Source organism: Camarhynchus parvulus, chromosome 4A, assembly GCF_901933205.1.
Source record: "Camarhynchus parvulus chromosome 4A, STF_HiC, whole genome shotgun sequence".
Taxonomy (NCBI): Eukaryota; Metazoa; Chordata; class Aves; order Passeriformes; family Thraupidae; genus Camarhynchus; species Camarhynchus parvulus.
The window spans coordinates 12,220,973-12,240,326 of NC_044600.1; the positions used below are offsets into that span (position 1 = coordinate 12,220,973).

Here is a 19,354-nt window from a genome sequence, read left to right on the forward strand (position 1 = left end):
AAAGCTTCCTTCTTCAGGAATATCTGAAGTTGAAACCTTATGACAGGCTAAAGATGTTGTACCCACTTTCAGAGTGATTTCTGGCCATGCAAAACCAGGCAGAAAGCACACCGGGCTGCAGAGAACAAACCCTAGAAACACAGGAAGTCTTGAAAAATCTCAACTGAAAAGTGAAAATTACTTAATTAATTTTTTTACCAATTCAATAGAGTCCAGAGATGTCATTAGAAAAAGAAACCCCAGCACACATCTGCCTCTGAGCTAACCGGGAAAGCAAAATGGCCCCGCTCTAACTAAGAAATTAAACCACTTTTAGACAGTTCTTACTACTCTGTGAACATGAGTCAGTACAAGTGAAAATGGTGCACAGATGGGCCAGCACAGAAGCAACAGAAGTGCCGTGATATTTACAAGGGGGAAAAAAAAATCTTCCTTTACAAGTGTAAATATACCAGAGAAATCATCGGCTTTGATGTAGCAAACACTCCACCAGGGACAGCACCAGGAGGAAGAGGCATGGCAGACACTGCATCTGGAAGACAGTAGGCTCAAAGCACTGAGCTCTTCCAACGAGTCACAACACACACAAACATGCCAGACACACAGACCATCCCATAGTCTTCATGCAAGCAGCAGCAAGGGGCCAAGCACTGGAGGCCATGGAGAGAGGCTGAGAAGGAAAGAATTGTGGTGAGTATTGGGTCTAACAGCTGGAAAGAGCATTGTGAGAGCCCCACCAGCCTGGGCTCTGGTGTGCTGCCCACAACACCAGACATGCACCAGCTCAGACACACAAATCAAAGCTGGTGGTGTTCTGCATGGAGCCAGGAAAGCAACACCTGAAGCACTCTGTCCAGCTCTGGGGTCCTCAGCACAGCAAGGACATGGACCTGCTGGAACAGCACCAGAGGGAAAAGATCCAGAGAGACTTTAATACATCTTCCAGTACCTAAAGGGGCTACAAGAAAGATGGAGACAAACATTTCACCAGGGGTTGTTGCAATAGGACAAGGGGTAATGGTTTTAACTAAAAGAGTTGACTTTAAACAGATGCAAGGAAAAGTTTTTTTACAATGAGGGTGGAGAAACACTGGCACATGTTGCCCAGAGAGGTGGGAAATGCCTCATCCCTGGAAACATGCAAGGTCAGGTCAGATGGGGCTATGAACAACCTGATGTTTGGCCTGAACTAGATGACCTTTAAAAGGTACCTTCCAACCCAAATTATTCTATGATTTTTGGGGCCCTCAGCCTCTCACAGAGCAGCAATAACACAGGGGGTCTTTTTCTTCAGCCTCTCTCAGGTCTCCCCCTCAGTGCAAGCTGCTCTGAGTTCACAGCGAGAGCATGGGGCTGAGCTCTCCAGACTAATCACATTCCTCCCCACACGTCTTCCCCTCACCTGTAAAACAGCAGTAACAATATTTACACTTCTGCAGTTGGCTCAGGATGTGGAATGAAAATTTAATTATCATCAGTGCTATTCACCGGTGAGGAACAGCTCCCAGGCTGACCACAGCAGGAATGAGTCGAGCCCGAGGAGCCCAGAGTGGAGCTGCAGGAGACAGCACAAATCTCATCCCAGTGGCAAAAAGGTGTGGCAGCTTTGAATGGGAGAGAAATAGCTTCCCCATCCCTTATGAACTTGGTTATAGTGAATTATCATAGAATTTTGTAATGGGTTTCCAGTCTGCAGGTCAGGCAGACTGCTGCCATTCAATGCTCTGCCCACTGGCTCTGCAGTGACACATACTTGTGTTCTACGGGAAAACCATTTTTAAACAATAAATCCAGCTTTCCAAACCTCTCACCTCCCCTGGGTCCCTCTAACAACTTTTGTAGGTTTGTGCTACATTGTCTCACTCCTGAAGACCTTTTTTTCCCCAGTGTTGCGTGAAAGACCCAAGCACAGCAGGAGAAATTAATTAACAGAGCAGACAGCTATTCTGCCATCAAATGAACAAAATTAAACAGTACCAGAGACTTACACTCATAGTCACCCCTAAGTGTTGCACATGACAACAGCAGGGAAAACACAGTCCAGACTGTTGTTTTAATGTTGATAATATTCCAAAATCCACAGCGCTTACCAATTTCTCAGTGGAAATAAAACCTTTGACACCAGTGGGAATTCTGTCTAGGCATGAAAGCTGGCTGTTGTACTATGATCTAGCAGTAAGAGTCTGTTTTGATTGTCAGATGTTTAGCACCATTCCCTTCTCTGCCTGCCCAGAGCACCTGGACTGACAAGCTGAGGACAAAACTTGAATACATCTGTGCACCCACGTGCTTTCTGCCAAGGCTTGTGCTGCTGAGGAGCTGGTTCTGTTCTCCACTACAGGCAGGGTTTATTTATGCTTTGCAATCACCTCCCAGCAGCTGGAGGGCTGCCTGATGTGTCAGTCTGCTCTGCTGGCTTTTTGCATCTCAGCGGGTTTGTTACTGCTCAGATGCTGACCAGGACTGGGCTGCTAATTTCTCCCAAAATCATGAAGATGTTAAGGAATATAGGGGGAGGGAAGGGGAGAAGGAAAGCATTATGGTACAGCAACAGTAAGAGGGAAAAGAGTTAAAATGAAGACAGGAACAAAATTCAAAGGCGCATGAGTGTAAGACAGCATCACTTCAGGCATGTGTCAAAATAGTGTCAGATTTCTCTCTGTTCATTAAGTCAACAGTTAAACACCCACCAGCTCTGCTTTTTACTAGCCCTGGAGTTTTGCTGCACCTGGAGAACCTCTCTGTGACATCAGCAGTAGAAACAACTGGGTTTGTCAGCAGATAACCTCATTCATGAATAGGCTGAGTAACCCCTTCCAGTCGTGTCACCATGAGGGCCACGAGCAGGGGTCGGGTCACAGACTCCGTGTGGTGGAGAGCAGCCCAAGCACAACAGAAGCAGTGGGAATATGGCCTTAATTTTAACAATTATTCCTAGTTTTAAGTCACACGTAACAGCACTTAGTATTTGTCCCCAGAGTTTGATGAAAAGAAAATCATCCCTATAATACTAAATAAAAAGCATCAAATTCATATCTGTCCAGCTAAGGTGGTAAAGATCACCAGCCTGCAGTGAGGAATGGTCACAGCAAGGGAACATGCGTGCATTTTGGGAAGAATGCCCCCTCTCCAGCACTTGGGGTTCTTAACGCCCTCATTTACAGAGAAAGAACCTGACACATGAGTGTCACACACTGCTTTCCAACAGGACTTTGAACCTGTAACATTATTCGATATAAAATTACTTCCCAATTATAAAATTTTGTGGTGCGGCTACAGAAGACCCAAGCAACCCACATGCAATAACTTAGGAATAAAATGTTAGTTTCCCTTTTTGTACATAACTTTTATTATACTCGTTGGAACTTTTCCATTCCAGGTAGAAGGATGAGTAAACAAGCAAACCCTTATTTACAAAAGAGGGGTAACATTGTCCAAGGGAGAGTGCATATTAGATTGAGACTGTGGTAATTTCCTAGGACTGTATTTAGATGAAAGAATCTGGGGTTTTTAGCAGTTTTGGCCTCAGAAGTCTTCCCAAGGGACACATATAATTTAGCTGTGATAAGTCTCCCTTAGGTTTAGGAGCCAAGAAGACAGACTCATCTCTCTTCTGCAAGAGCCAGCATCCAGAACTTGGCAACAAACACACTTTGCTCCCCGGCAGTGTCAGCCCTGAGCTGTACCTGCTCTTTGCCATTACACCACCCCAGGCACATAAATCAGCCCTGTCCAGTCTGAGGGAAAATCCCACACAGACACCTTGGCTGCCCTGACACTACCTGTTCTGCACTCCAATTTCCACACTTCTCAGTCCAAATAAGGCTGCTTTATGCACTGTTTTATTACTTCAGGTAATACTGCACACTCTCAGCAAGAGGAACAAAGACTTTGGTGAAAGCAACCTTGTTTGTCTGAGGGTTTTGGGGTTTTTCCCGTAAAAAAAAAAAAATTCTCCCCACTTGTAACTATGAACATTCCTCAGCAGTCCTCACCTCAGTCAGCCAAAAATCACATGAGGTCTTTCTGAAAAACTAAGTTCTGTGCAACGAAGTTATTAACTGCTGGGAAAGGCAGAAAAGCTTTTTTACAGCTGTTCATTGATGCACTGAACGTCACCTTACACTCTATAGCCCTTTTGGATTCTGCAGACTTCTGGAGTAGGCTAAGAGAAAACAAAAATCTTGGCCAGAGCAGTTACACTGCTTCTTGAGACATGTTTTTTTTTTTGGGTTCAGGCCTCAGATTCTCAGCCAGCAATTTCTGTCCCTGGTGGAAATTGAAGAAACAAAACAAAACTCCCAAAAAACTGAAACAAACAAACAAAAAACCCAAAACAAAACAAAAACCCAAACCAAACGAAACACCCACAAAAAACCAAAGCAAAACCCAAATAAAAACAAACAAACAAAAAGCCCCCATAAACCACCAGCAAAATAAAACAAAAACCACCCACAAAACACAGCAGGTTTTCTGCTTTTTAGGAATCCAGAGAACAAATATGAGTTCCTAAGGCATTTGCAAGGGATGTGAATTGAGCCCAAAGCCCCAGCAGCCTTCCATGGAAGATCCCAGTTATTATTCTGACAAAAGCCAGCAGTGTCTGGCTCCAGACCAGAGTGCTCCCAGACACACAGCGCTGGGGAGTGGGAGAGGAGCAGCCTGGCCTTGCCAGCTCCCATTTGGCGCCCTGTGAGCCCATCCCTGTGCACATCCAGTCCTGCTCCCACAGAAGGGGACAGCCTGGTCCACCTGATGCTGAAGTCCCCACACTGATGCTTATCCTGTCCACACAACAGCTTTAATGGCTCAGAAACTTTTCACACAGGGACCACGGCTTGTGCTGCTCCCTTCAGTTTCAGACAGGTGCACAAACCCCTTGGTTTAACCAACTGGCTGTCATCCTGCAGTGAATGAGGCCAGAATTAACTTTCTCTGTTTAATTTATGTTTCAACGTTTTTATTCTAAAACTGTACATGGATGCTGGGGTACCAGCAGGTGAATTTCATTGGTACACAAACCATACCAAGCAGTCCTGTTCTCATCCCTGTGTGCTCCTGCAGCAGTACACCACTCCTCACACCCAGTCTGCTGCTCAGCTTCCTTTCCTCTTTCCCTTTTAAATGGCACAGACAGCCAATGAAGAGCCAGGCACTCACCTTGACCCAGACTTTCTCAGCAGGAACAACCAGGTTTGAAATGAGAGAAAATGCTTGGCAGGTGCTCCCAGGGGACTGGCCAAAAATAACTGCGCTCTCTAGTTAACGTCCATCCGAGTATTACTAACATTTCTCCTTTAAGAGTGCAGCTGAAGCATTTGATTTACACAAGGTGAGGCATTTGTTTGCAGCCGCCCGGCAGACCCAGCACACAACAGGGAACAGTCAAACCCATTTCAATCACCTATGTAAGGTGCCCGCGCTCTCCATACACACAAGGCATCTTTTAGGGTGTGATTAACTGTAATTAGGAACCTACCTCTCACCTTTGATTATAGCAGTAGTCTAGACAGCCAGTGTTGGCAGAGAACTGACAGACTTAAAATTACCTTGTACAAAAATTCCCCAATGCGTCGGTTATGCAAGGAAACAGACCGGAGGCTCTCTGGGAAGAGGGTTACACGGAGCAGCACTCGACACTTGGCAGCAGTGAGGAGCAGGTAAGGCTGTTTACAGGGAGCTCTACTCAGCCGTGACTTCCACCGGGAGCTGCCGCGGGCTGAGCGAGCCGGGTCCGGAGCCCCGAGCGGCTCCTTGCGCTGGCACCGCAGAGCAAAGGCTGCTGGATGTCAGCTCTGGCTCAGCACCAGGGCCGGCAGCGTGGCCAGCCGCCAGCCCGCTGCTCAGGAAAACCTACTGAAAACCTGCTCCTTCCTTCGGCACGGGTATGCAGCTGCGGCTGAGGAACCCGGGAATATCCATCCTCCGGTCCTGCAGCCGCGGGCTGCTGCGTGGGGCAGGCTGCTTCTACCTCTCATCGCCTACTACTGCTTGTAACTCTCATCTCCTACTACTGCTTGCCTCCTTTTTTTTTTTTTTAAGGAATCACTTGGATCATAACTTTAATCAAGACTTTAGAAAACAAAGCATTTTAAAAATTTGGCCAAATGCACTCCAGCTTCATTAAAGAATTTAAAAGCTCCCCCGCCAAATTAGCAAATTTTTTAACTTAAAAAAGAATTGTTCTATTTGAAAATACTGCCATAAAACAATACCTCAGGCAGGAGATAGACTAAGGTTGAAACATAGTTCAGCCCCTGAAATTACTTGCTTTAAATTGTGTATTTTCATTTTCCATCTCAGATAACTGTGTGGCAAAGCTGTGCATTGCTACATGACAGCTCGTTCTGCTTTTAAAACAGCAGCCCTTCAGTAGTAGCTAAATTGATGCCTTTTATAGGTCTATCACTTCCCGAGGGTAATTGATTAGCGCCTGTGAGGGGCTCTGAGATCCAACAGATTACATGTTCTGAGCCTCCTAAATTATTTGAATAGATTTAGGAAGCAAAAGATTCAGAATTCTGTGTGATCCAGTATTACCTTTCCCAATCAGCATTTCCCCTTCCCATATTTTTGGCTCAGTTACAAAACAAGTGTGCTAAACCCAGGGAGCAAGAAGAGTTGAGCATGACACCTGTTAAAATATAACAGAGAGCGAGTATATTTTTCCACGGAGAGTTTCTCTGATGACTGTTTATTCCGCTATTTAAAGATTACAGCTTTAATCTCGCTCAAGAGAAGAAAATGGAAAGGTCACAGCTCCGTGGAGCTCGGAGCGATCCGCCGGGCAGACGGCAGCCATACAACACGCAGTGCTCGAGGCTCCAGCCTCACAACACATCCTCTGTGGTGCAATTTGGAACCATTTAAACTCAGCTGCCTTAAACACAGCCCGAACCAAGAATAGCCTCGGCTCCCGGGCACAGGTCAGGCGATGCTGAGTCACTTGCTGGCCGGCGCCCAGGCTTTCCAGCTGCCTTGGGCTCGGCCTCCTTAAAGACCCAACTTGTGCCTGCCGCACGCAGCCCAGCTCCAGCTGGGCACGACCAGCCAGGGCTGGCACCCTCGGATGCCGGGGGTTTAGCCAGATGCTTGATTCCAATACGAATTCCTGGTTCGTGCCGCCCTGTTTCCCTCCAGCTTCGGAGCGCAGCGCTGCTGCTGCCTCTCTGCCCATTCAAAGCTACATTCATACATCTCTTTGTAATTATGAATCAACTCCCAGGCATCGGCGCACACCCCAGGCTCACGCAGAACGGCAAACAATATACTGTCACGGGTTGCATCAGCTGCACCCTGCTCTCTCATGCCTTCAGGCTTGCTAAAGCTGATCCAACGCTAATATAATAATAGCCTTTTTACCCGCCTCCTCCCCCAACAATTACCGGAGGCTTGGAAAGCCATTGAAATGCAAATAGCACACGGAGAGGTTATTGGGAACCAGGCTGGGAAGGTACAAATGCTGTCCCGCTAGTTTCCTTTAGTTTGAAACGAACGGGACTGTAGTCCTGATTTTCTCTTTGTATAAACAGGGAGAGAGGCAATATAGTGGATGTACAGACGGCCAAGTGTAGGAGCTGAAGTGCATCTTCTCCAGTACAGCTTCTCTTATCTGGGACCCCTGTTACCCCCCTCAGCAGCTGCAGTCAGCACAGCACGCGTCTGTAGCTCCGGTAATACCAGCGTCCCCAACTGCACAAACTCACAGAACGCGCGCAGTGTGGGTGTGAAAGATCTTGCCCCCACAACGCAAGGCAGTGTGGAGGGTGCGGTTTGCGCTGTGGCCAGATGAAAGTCAGAAATACAGCATCCCTCTCCCTGCTATCCCACCGCATCCTTCAGCCCAGGCGCTCCTACAGGGGACAGGACCCCCTCCCTGCCCCCCGCCCCATCATGGTCTGTTTGCCTGCTGTCTTTTCAGGTAATGTTTCCACCGAGGACAAAAAAAAAAAGGGCTTTCTGGACCCAGGGCAGTCCTGACACTCGGCTGGAGCAGCCACCAACAGCAGCGTGCACCATGCTGTGAGGTGACACGGGACTACGATGACCCAGACACTTCAGCCTCTGAGTCCCCAGTAAAGCTTCAGGAATACCTCCTAAAAATAGGCTGCACCCTCATCCCCTTTTCTGTAGCAAAACAACCTGTAAATATCGCAAAGAAGATATTTACCCTGTTATAAACAAATTCCTACCCCCGTTCAAAAGAGCCATAGAGAAGAGGGTCCAGCAGCCGGAGCACAAGGGGGTAACTTGTTTGCTTTGGCGAGAAGGCGGCTGAGGCAAATCTAACGGCAGTTTAGAGCTACTCAAGCGCAGTTATTAACGCGACAGAGCCAACACAGCTGGGGGTGATGGCTAAAGGGCCAGTGGGAGGGGCAGAGTGAACCCAGGAGAATCTTCTTGCCAAGGTAGCATACAGCACGGCCATTGATCATCCCTGGGGAGGCTGGGGAGCTTTCAGCCCTGGAGGTGTTCAGAGGTGGCTGTGGCTGATGTAACCTGGTGTCCATGGGTCCCGCTCCAATGGGGCCTTTGGGCTGGAGACCTCCAGAGGTCGCTTCCAGCCAACAATTCCATAGCTCCGTAACCTCCACGTTAAACACTTGGCATTAGAGCGTGAAACTGCGGCAGCTCCTTCCCCTGTACTTCTGTACGGTCCCTGGAGCAGGGCACAGCTCCCAGGCCGCGCCACCGCCCCAACCCAGCGGGAACGCGCGGCCGTCCCTGCCCGGGGCTGCGGGCATACGGGGCTCCCCAGGAGCCGGGGCTGACAGCAACAGTCCCAAACCCTCCCTCGTTCCCTGCGCGTCCCCCATCGCTGTTTGCCGCCCGCCTCTCCCCGCTCGGGCGGGCAGATGCGGCACTGACGCCGATGTGGCGAAAGGATGCGCGCCGGGGCCGCGTGTTCGGCGACAGGCAAAGGGCGGCGGGTGCCGGGGCTCGGCCGTGCTCCGGAGCCGCGGGTCTCCTGCGGACACCCCTCGGTTCTCTCCGAGGGCTGTGCGGAGCCGGGCGGGGGCGCGGCCCGGCGGGGAGGGCGGGGGGCGGTGGCGCGCAGCGCCCGCCCCTCACGGCCGCGTCCCGCCCCGGCGGAGACGGGAGCCGAGCCCGCGGCAGACGCAGCCGTGCCGCGCCATGGCCGGCCGCCGCCTCCTGGGGCTGCTGCTGGCCTTCGCCGCGCTGCTGGGCGCAGGTAGGGCGGCCGGGCCGGGCTGGGCGCGGCGGGAGGGGGCGGCCCGGGGCAGAGGGCCCGGGGCGCGGTGAGCTGTGCGCATGATCGCGGCGCCGGGCTCGGCCCAGGAACGGCGGGCCCCCGCCCGGCCGGGGTCACCCCGCGGGATGCTGCCCCCGAGGGATGCTCCCCATGAGGGATGCAGGCGGTGCGGCCCCTTCGCCGTGGCGGCTTCTCGGGCTGGATGTTCCCCTCGGTAGCACGGAGCCTGTCCCGGGGGGGCTCAGGGGGCCGGAGGGATGCGCCCCGAGGAGAGGCCCCAGCTGGGAGGGTGCAGCCCCGGGGATCGCCTCGGGGAGGGGGCTGCCCCCTTCGGGCCCCACCCTGCGCAGAGCACCCCGAGTCCGCAGCGATGGCGGGGTGCCAGCCGGTGCATCAGGGCCGGGCCGCAGACCGTCCCTGTCCCCCCTCCTTCTCACGGCCCCGGGCCCTGCTCCCCCGCTGGCCCCGGGGCCGGGCCCGCAGCCGTGCCCTCAGGCGGGGCGGCTCCAGCCTGCCTGAGGTGACAGTGACAGTGCTGCTGACGGACGCATCGCGGCTGCCTTCGGGTGACAGTGTGACAGCGATGCTTAAGAGGCGCGATGCTGCAGGTATAAAGCTCTGGAGCCGCCTGGGGCTCAGTTAATCCTTAACAGAGGTAGCCATGGAGTCACCGCCAAAGGAGTTTGGGTTTGTCTGTCTGCTCGCTGAGCTGTTGGATTAGAGGATTCTCTGTGTGACCCAAATTTGTCGGGCTGCTGGTTGTATTCTCACTCTTTTTTTGTCCCGCTGTTATTTCTGCAGATCAGAACAGTCTAACCCAGAAATCGTTCCCAGCTAAGCAGCAACTAGGAAGGAAAAAATAAAATACTGTTTTTAGGAGAGTAGGAAGGAAGAAATTAAAATCAATGCAAAGTTTACCACAACTCTTTGTCTCCTTAAAAAACCCCAACGGTACTTTAAAAAAGCTGTGTGTTTGAATTCAAAAGAAACGTCTTTCTAAAGATTATACAGAGGAAATATACAAGAATTATGTAAAAAGCCTCAGGAAAGTTTTTCTAAACAAAATCTGCTATTAACCAGGAGGCACCCGGCAAGCACAGACTGGTTAGAAGATAACATCGAAGCAGATAGCAAACTGAAACCCAAGGAGCTCTTGCTGTTGGAATAGATTAGGTTTTCCATGAGTCAGCCTGGAATTAGTTTGTTTGCGTTTGGTGCCTACCTGTTTGTGTACCTGGAATGGTAACAGCGTGGTACACAGTTGCTTATGCTGACCAGGTTAGCGGCTGCATTTTTAATTGATGGATATCAGTTTGACAGGCTGAGCTGAGACGGTGCATAAAATCTTGATTTTGGGTTTAAAAAAAAATCTCATTAGTCCGTACTAAAGCTATTTGCATTTTGTGTTTTTCGCAATGTGGGTAAACAAAAATGCTGTTTTGGAGCTCTTGGGCTGCAGAGTCCAGCTCTTAAATATCCTTGGCTGTGTTTGTATCAAAATGAATTTCACTGAAACATTCATAAATCATTCCTGCCAGCGTGAGGCTTCACAGGTAATTGAACAACATTAAGTTTGTCTCCTCTCTGAACAGTTTAAATTGCCTCTCCGTGGCAATCACTGTGCAAGGGGGAGTTTTCTGCTCTTGGCTCCCGTCCCGTGGGGCACACCGAGCCGGGGTGCCGGTGTGCAGCGCAGCCTCTCACCGGGCCTCTGCTCCCTGCCCCGGCTATCCCGGCAGCGGCTCTCCCAGCCCGTGGGTGGGAGCCTGCTCCTCCCTCCCTCTCTCTCTCCCAGATGTGTTGGAACGGCTTTGCAGCACCCTGAGAGAGCCTTGGGAGCCCTTCCCCACCTGAGCACTGGCCTGGCCTTTTGGGTACCAGCACAACCTCCCTGCCATCAACCTGTACCCATGGGATGAGAACTGGTGGTGGCAGGGCAGTGGTGTCCCAGGCAGGGCATTCTCTGCCATTTCTTCAGAACAGCAGCAATAGAAATCACACTTCTTCATTGCCTCTGTTCCCCAGCAGGTTTTTTTTTTTTTTTGTTTTTGTTTTTTTTTTTTTTTTTTTTTTTTTTTTTTTTGGGTGGTTTTTTTTGGGTTTTTTTTTGGATTCTTGTTCTGAAACAGCTGCTCCAGTAGTGCTGAAGGCAGGCTGTGGGCAGCCCAGTCTCTTGGAAGCTCAGAGATTTACAAATTACCAAGAACTAAGAATAAAAAAACAACAAAATCAGTACCTAGCATGATTCCTGCAACCATGGTCCACCTGTACCACTGACACAAGACTGATGATGTGTGTGTTGTCTGTGACTGTCCAGTAAAGCAGGAGCAAACTTCACTGCTTAATTGGAAAAAAAATGGATTTGGGTTTCTCTTTGATCACATTCTAGTGCATTTTGCTTCATTGATGGCTGTGTGCTTCAGTGCCCTGTCCGGGCTATCAGACACAGCTGTGCCACATCTGTCTGTGCCTCCAAGCTGCCTCTGTTCACAGCCTGTCTGCCTGTGGCTGCAGTGCTGGAAACAGGCACTGCTTGTAGGGCACCAACCCACTGGCCAGTGCTGCTAAACTCTGCCCTGTTCCCAGTGTGTTGGGAAGCAGGAGCATTAAAGTACTTTGAGACGGTGGAGAAAACCAAACACCCTGCAAAGCCTATTGGCTGCAGCCAGCGGCAGGCATTCCCCATGCCAGCACATTACATGGTGTTTTAAATTCACAGATCTGTGACTTTTCCAGAATGTAGTTATGTTTCATGTTTATGAGTCATCCAGGGTTAACCACATCCTTCTGGAAAACAGTAAGAGTCGAGCAAGAAGCTTACCAGTGTTGTTGTTTTCCCCTCTCCTGTCCTCAGTCTCATAAGCCAGTACAGAAATGCATTGATGTGTTTTCTTTGAAAGCTGGCAACTCTGACATCTGAGGGCTTGTTGGAGAGAGCACAAGGTTTCCTCTCGCAGGCCGGGCAGAAGGGGCACGGGCAGTTTTTGTGCTTTACCTTTTGTAAGAAAACCTTCTCTCCACAAGCCGCGGTAAGAGCAGTTGGGCGTGTCCTCCGAAGTTGCCACCTCAGCATGACAAGCTGCGTTGTCACCCGTGTCTTCATAGGCAGCATCTCACAAATCCCCTCTCCTGCCGAGTGTGGCTACCAGCACCCAGCAGCAATGACAGTAATTACTGGAACGTGAAGGCAATATCAGGCAGTGCAGTTAGCTCGGTGTAACTGCTGCACAGATGGCCGCGGTCCCTGCAGGCAGCTCCCCTGCACCCGCCCCACACCACAGTGCTCAAAGGAGGGCGCAGGCAAAGCAGAAAGGAGCCATCTCTTCTCCAGATGTTTTTTTCAGCTGTCTGGACTCTGTTTTGCAGTGGGCAGCTGTGGATGCAGCTGGCAGAAAAGGGGTGCCAGTGCCAGGTGACCCTGTGTCTCTGTGCCCCATCACTTGCTAGAGTCACTCGCCGTGGATGTTCCAGAAGAGTTGCAGGGAGGAATTATTTGGAGTAGAACAGAAAAGCTGGGTTTGGCATTGTTGTAGAAACTAAAGGAGATAGCAGCATTGTATAAAGCTGCTAAAAATATTTCTTATAATACATTATTGTGTTATTAAAGTTATAATTACCAGGTATCAGTGGCGAGTAAAAGTAATACATTTAAAGAATAATTTTTACTTAGATAATGTCTTTAGTGTATATGACAAAGCAGGAGAAGCCAAATTGGTTTTCTTACAAATTATCTCTCATCTTTGAACACATATGCATTAATTAAATGTGCCATGCTCAGATATTTATGTACATAGCTGTGGAAATAATTAATTTTCATGGTTCTACTTGTATTTAGATTTTTTTTCTTCCACCAGCCTAGTGATAAACATGCTTGGAAATTGCTGTTTAACTCTTGAGGGTTTTTTTCCCCCTCTACAAAAATGTGATTTTTTTCTTACATCTGTTGCAAGTGTTTCAGCCCTTAAAGCACATAAAACAGAAGTGTCTATTGATCTCCTGAGCTGACTAGAATAAACCTTTAAAACTACTTGGTTTAAACCCAAATTTGTTTTCTTGTTGGAGGAATATCTCCTGGAGGTTTAAGGCATTAACTTTACAATTAACTAAAAGAAAAACTGGGGTTTTATTAGACATTGCTTCTGAAGCCACTCTAGTAACAAAACATATGCTTAATAAACTACATAACACTGAAGGCAAAGAGAAAAGCTTTGCAATAATTCCTTTGTAAGCTGATTGATACAATTCACAATCAGGGGAAGTGCTCAAATAGAGGAAAGCGGGAGAAGATGAACATGGCACATCAAAATGTAGAACATGAAAGGACTTTGAAAGGGAAACTTCAAAGTTGGGGATCCAGATGCTGGAGTCACTAGCTGTGATTTAGGATGTGAGCACAGGAACGTGACTGCTGAGGGAACAGTGTGTTTGACAAGGAAACAGAGTCCTGATACAAGCCATGGCACAGAGAGAGGTGAGTGCTGCCTTGCACTCACAGGGATTTCAGTGGAGCTGCCCAGGGTCAGCTTTGGGTTTGATCTTCTGAGAGCTCAGCCTGCTGCTGTGATGGGGGTGAAGTTAATGCTAATACATATTTATGAAACTGCCTTGCAGTCACTCCAAAATCCTTTTCCTTTGCTTTTCAGTCTTGTCTAGGAAACCCAGAAACTTACTGTGGGAGGAGAACTGGGGCCACAGGCAGAAAGCTGATGCTGAGTGTGAGCTCTGTTTTCCAGCCACATGAGCAGCATCTCCAGGGAAGGAGATGGCCAGGTTGCTGTAGGGTCTGGTGTGGTCATCACATACGTATGTAAAAAAACCAAAGCAAGTGAAACCAGAGGCATTGGCAAGATTTTGGAGATGGTGGCTCAGACAGGGAGGAGGGACACTGAGAACAGCATCATTCTGCTGTTGCAAGGCTCTGCAGGCTGGTACAGGGTTGTCTCCAGCAAACAAGGTGCTGGGGAAAGAGAGCTGCACAGAATTTTGCTTGCCCTTTGAAATGCTCTCTTTGCCCATGCACAAAGAAGTCTGGGTAAAAGAACTTGTCAAAGTTGGAATAATCTTACTGAAATCCTGCTTCAGAAGGATGTGCTCCAGGTTGGGTGTTCAGTAACTGCAGTTCTGGCTCTGGGAGAGTAGAGGGCAAAAGCTAAACAAGCAGAAGAGGTTTCCAGCCCCAGCTGTGGATGGCAAAGAGGTGCTTGTGCTGCAGAACAAGTGTTAGATAGCTGATGAGATTTTGAACAGCCCATTAGTCTGTGTCCCTAAAGCTTTGTCTGCTGGCAAAAGTGTCCTTGTTAGGGGTAGGAGCTTGGGGAATGCCTCTGTCTTAATGTCTGATCTCTATATGATCTTTCTGTAGGGTGAACTTGAGCAGCTTGGTGGGACATCTCTGTGGTGACCAGACACCTCAATTCAGGTGTTGCTGCTACTGCAGGACTTGGGTCATCTTTCCAGACAGTAAAATCTGAGTGAAAGTAATGCCAGGCTAAATGCAGACTCCTCTTGGAGCTTTGCTGAGTTTCCACTACAGAGCCTGAAGAAGTAGAAAGACTCAGAATTGGTGCAACTTCACCCTGGCACATTTTCTCACCCTGGAAGTTCTTTTGGTCAGAAAATCACAGAATCAATTAGCTCAGAAAAGACCTGTGAGATCATTGAGACCAACCTGTGACCAAAGACCACCATGTCAACCACACAATGGCACTGAGTGCCACGTCCAGTCTCTTAAACATCTCCAGGGACAGTGCCTCCACCATCTCCTTGGGCAGTCCATCCTAATGTTTCATCAGCCTTTCAGTGAAGAAATTCCTCCTGAAGTGCAACCTAAAATCACCATGCAGCCTTATGCCAATGCAGTGCTAGGCAGAAGAGGTTGCACCCCCCAAAATCAACCATCCCATCCCATCCAGTGTTCTGTTTCCAGCTGGTGCCAGCCTGCTCTGAGCCCCTGCTTTGTGACCCAGCCACAGGCTGGCTTCTGCCCCAGGTGCACCCACTGGGGTGGGTGTTCAGCCTGGCCCCACTCACCAGGCCCCAGCTACTGCTGCTGGTGCCAGCCTGTCCCTTGCCCTGTGCAGAGACACTGAGCCCATGCCATGCAGTTCTGTGTAATTATTTGAGGAAACTGGAATGTGTTATTTCCAACCAGCACTCCCCCCCCACCCCAGGACAGCGCTGAGCCTTGACCTCATTATGCTTTTAAAAACACCCACAGATCCCAAACATGTCTTTCACCTCGTGCAGAAAATAGAGCATTTTAAGTGAGGTTAAACATATATTTGGAAAGACAGACTTCTTTCTTTTTTGTAATGATGGTCTTAACTGAGTGAATTATTTATACTTTCACAGAGAAAATCTCAGAACCACAACAGCTTGCAGACAGTTGGGTTTGCAAGTGTTGGTGCTATTTCCTCTCCAAGTAGGGTCAGAGAGAGCAAGAGACCTGTTGCTGGACTTCTCTTTGAACTCACTGACACGGTTTTATGTTTAAATTATTTCATGCCGCATTAATAGCACAGAGTGCTGTTGTTTACACAGCACCTGGTCCCCAGGTGATGGGGATGCAGCATGTGCTGGGCATGGGAAACAGCAGAAGCTGGATACACACCCCAAACTCCCCTTTTCAGAGACTTCTGTGTACCCCCCTGTGAAAGCAAGGAGCCAAACTCACCTTATTGAAGACAAGCTGTTGGGAAAGGCTGAGGGATGTGGCACAGCCTCCCTTGCTGTGGGTGAGCCAGGGGGGTGGTCTCACAGCTGCCGGCTGGGCGGTTAAAAATCACCACCAGCTCCTGCACCACCTGCTCAGAATTATCTCCAGCAGATCTCTGTTCGTGCTTCCTACTTGGAGGGTGCAGCCCCCCACCCTGCTGTCTCTCCGTGCTGTTCTTCCCGTGGCAGCCCCACCTGGAGCAGGGATGCTCCCGGAGCACAGCGGGGTGTGGGTGGGCCGGGAGGGTGCAGACAGCGAGCAGCACGGGCTGGGCTCTCGGCTCTCCCCACCTGACCCGAACAGCCCCCGTTTGCACGGGAGGGGCTGTGGGGAGCCGGGGACAGCAGTGGCCAGGCGGGAGCCCCGCAGTGATGGGGCAGACAGATGCTCTCAGCCCCAGGAGCAAACTGAGCCCCCCGTGCTCTCCCAGAGCCCTGCTCCATCTGTCAGCATTACCCGAGTCTTCTTCCCACTGCTGCTCTGCTTCTGATTTTAAACAGCACAGTATGACAGGAGCATCACATCCCAGGTGATGAACCAGCATTTTTACTGTGTAATTCCCTATTTACCAACTTTTAACTACAGCACCTCCTCTTGATCTTTATCTGATGAGAGCAATCTTTTTCCACCGGGAATCAGGTGATAAGCATTTAATCTCCTGCTTCAGTTTCTTTGGGTTCCTGCATCACTGACTTTGTCGTCAGTTGTTCCTGCACTGAGTTATGGACAAATGCCACAATTGGTTGTCTGGTTGATGAGCAGGCATCTTTGGCAGTAGACAAATTCATAGCCATTACTTAATGTGTAAGTAGAAATCATGTGGCTAATGTGAATGTACATTGTGATCTTTCTGGGTGGACAGCAGGCAGGAAAACATGGAAGCAGCTGCTGTGGTGTAACCCCAGCTGGCAGCTCAGCCCCACACAGCCATTTGCTCGCTCCCCCCCTGATGGGGAAGAGAACTGGAAGGGTAAAAGTGAGAAAACTGAGTGGGTTGGATCAAGGCAGTTTAACAGGTGAGGGACTCATTGCCCACGTCCCATGGCAGGCAGGGGCTCAGCCATCCCCAGGGCAGCAGGGCTCCATCACCTCTAACAGTGACTTGGGAAGGCAAACACCATCACTTCAAATGTCCTCCCTTCCTCCTCCTCCCCAGATTTCCATGCTGAGCTGGTGCCATATTATGGGATATGCCCTGGGTCAGCTGGGGTCAGCTGTCCTGGCTGTGCCCCCTCCCATCTCCTTGTGGAGCCTCTTGCTGGTGGATGAGGAGCAGGAAAGCCCTTGGCTCTTTCCTGCTCATCATCAGGATGAGGGTGCAGCCCACCCTCCAATTTGTCCCGACCAGTGGCCTGCACACAGCATCTGGTGGGGACAGACCTGAGCCCAGGGTGACACTGTTGTTTTTCCCCATCACTGAAAAGTCATCTTTAGCCACTCTCCCTCCTATGCAGTTGGTTCAGTGCTAATTTCCCCTTGGCCTCTTGCAAAGTGGTTGGGGTGTGGGAATAAAATAACAATGCTGTTCACCTCCTTTCCCCTGTAGGTATATACTTGTTCTTCCTTTAAAAATCCCCAAACAAACAGCAAGAAAGTGGAAAGGAAAACCAGCTCCCTTTCTTATAAGATACACCTTTATATTATTGAGGGTTACACCTGGAGCATTTTCCCACAGTCCCAGGGAGGGTCAGAGGTTTGCAGAGCTCCTGTGAGGTCTGGGACAGGTGAACTCTTCCTGCCCTCCCTAGTCCTTGGCTGCAGTGTCCTGGTACCCACTCCAGGCACAGAAAGTTGGGCATCACCCCATCCTCAGCACAGCTACAGGGCTGGGCTCAGGCATGCCCAAAAGGGGAGGAACCTTAAATATATCTGCTCTAAACCTTTCAGCCTTTTGCTTTGGGTGCAATTGATTTGGGGCTAATTGAAAGCAGGTTTTGGCAGTGCTGTGGCAGAGCCCTCTTTGACACAAACCTCAAAGAGCAGCTATCATATTAAAGTTGCTTAGAAAACATCACCTGCTCCATGCACTGCGATGGCAGAGAGCCCTGGAAACCTGGAAAGCTTTGAGTGCTCATACTGAAGAGAACTGTTTTGTTATCTTGTGTTGCCAGAGCAGGACTACCTGGTCTGGGACCATCCTGTGATGGAAGAGCTGCTGAAACCTTTGTTTCACATGAGGACACTGCTGTGGAGCCAGGGATGGGGCAGACCTGGCCATCAGCTCCCAAGGCATTCCATGGGAAACCCCATGCAAAGCCTTTCCTGGCTTTGGTCCTGCTGACCTTGATGGGGCTTTGCTTTCCCTCAGAGCCGTTCAGGGTTGCTGCTGGCACTGGGAGGTGTTTGTCTGTGGCAGGGACCCTCAGCTTTCCAGGGTTCCTTGCAGCCTCTGTGCTGGTAAACAGAGTAGGCTCTGTGCCAGCCAGTGACCAGATGCAGCTGTTGGCAAAGACAAGTCAAGGGTGCTTCCCTCTGGGGTTTTAAATCTTGCTGTGGAGGAGTGGAAAGGCTGCGCAAGAGGGCAGCAGATGAAAAACTCCTCCCTGGTGTGTTTTTTGTCTGGTCAGTCTCTGCAGAGGGACTTGCTGGCAGCTCCTGCTATGGCAGCACAGCCTGAGCCCCCAGCTGCTCCCCCGGGGCTGTGGGACATGGCGAGGCATGCAGGGTGGTGCTGCTTCTTCAGGTGCTTTACAGGCAAGCTGCAGCTCTGTCCTTCCACAGCAGGTGGGGAAGGATGCCCTCAGACCTTCGTGCAGCCCTCAGCGTGGTGCAGGGTGGGTGGGCACTACATCCCTTGGGCATCCAGTGTGTGGCCAGGCAGGTCCCAGCAGGGCTCCCCTGCCCACCAAAGATCCCTTCTGGCCCTGCCCCACATCGTGGTGCCAGTGATGTCTGCTGGAAGGAGCCTGGTGCAGGCTGGTTTTGCTCACCAGCTCCATCACCCCTGCTGCGTGTCGAGCTTACTGGGTACCACTGCCAAATAACTTATATCATTCCTAGTAAGCCTTGAAGTCGAATTGCACCAGACACCCGCTTCTCATGCAGCTGCCCCACAGAACCACGGTGTTATTCTGTGCCTTAGGGCCCAAGTGAGATGTGTTACCCTGAGCTGCAGAGTCCAGAGCTTGCACGGGGGCTGTGCTGCCTCTCCTGGCCTGTCCTGGGGCCCTGGCTGGAGGAAGGGGCAGAGCTGGGGTTGTGGTGGGGCTGAACTTCCCAGCAGGGGCCTGAGGGCAGCGTGGGCACTGCATGGATCAGGACAGCAGAGCCCTGGCTGTAGTGGAGGCTTTTAGGCATTTCCTTTAATAGGTTTCAAACACAACCACCATCAGTCCCTCCACAAAGAGAAAGTCTTCATTATGCAAATGCTCATCTTAAAGCTTTATTCATGTGCTTCCTGGCAGGCTTTCCTTTAATCTCAAGAG

At 50.1% G+C, this 19,354-nt stretch overlaps 1 protein-coding gene across 2 annotated transcripts in view; it reads left to right on the forward strand.

Moving 5' to 3' along the window:
• The first annotated feature begins 9,083 nt into the window (after positions 1–9,083).
• CD99L2 (CD99 molecule like 2) overlaps positions 9,084–19,354 on the forward strand; it is a 30,487-nt gene continuing 20,216 nt past the window's right edge. For both annotated transcript variants that reach the window (XM_030967363.1, XM_030967362.1), the window contains exon 1: positions 9,084–9,193. In XM_030967363.1, the coding sequence (XP_030823223.1) occupies positions 9,136–9,193 (58 nt within the window). In that variant the 5' untranslated portion in view covers positions 9,084–9,135. The remainder of the gene's footprint in view (positions 9,194–19,354) is intronic.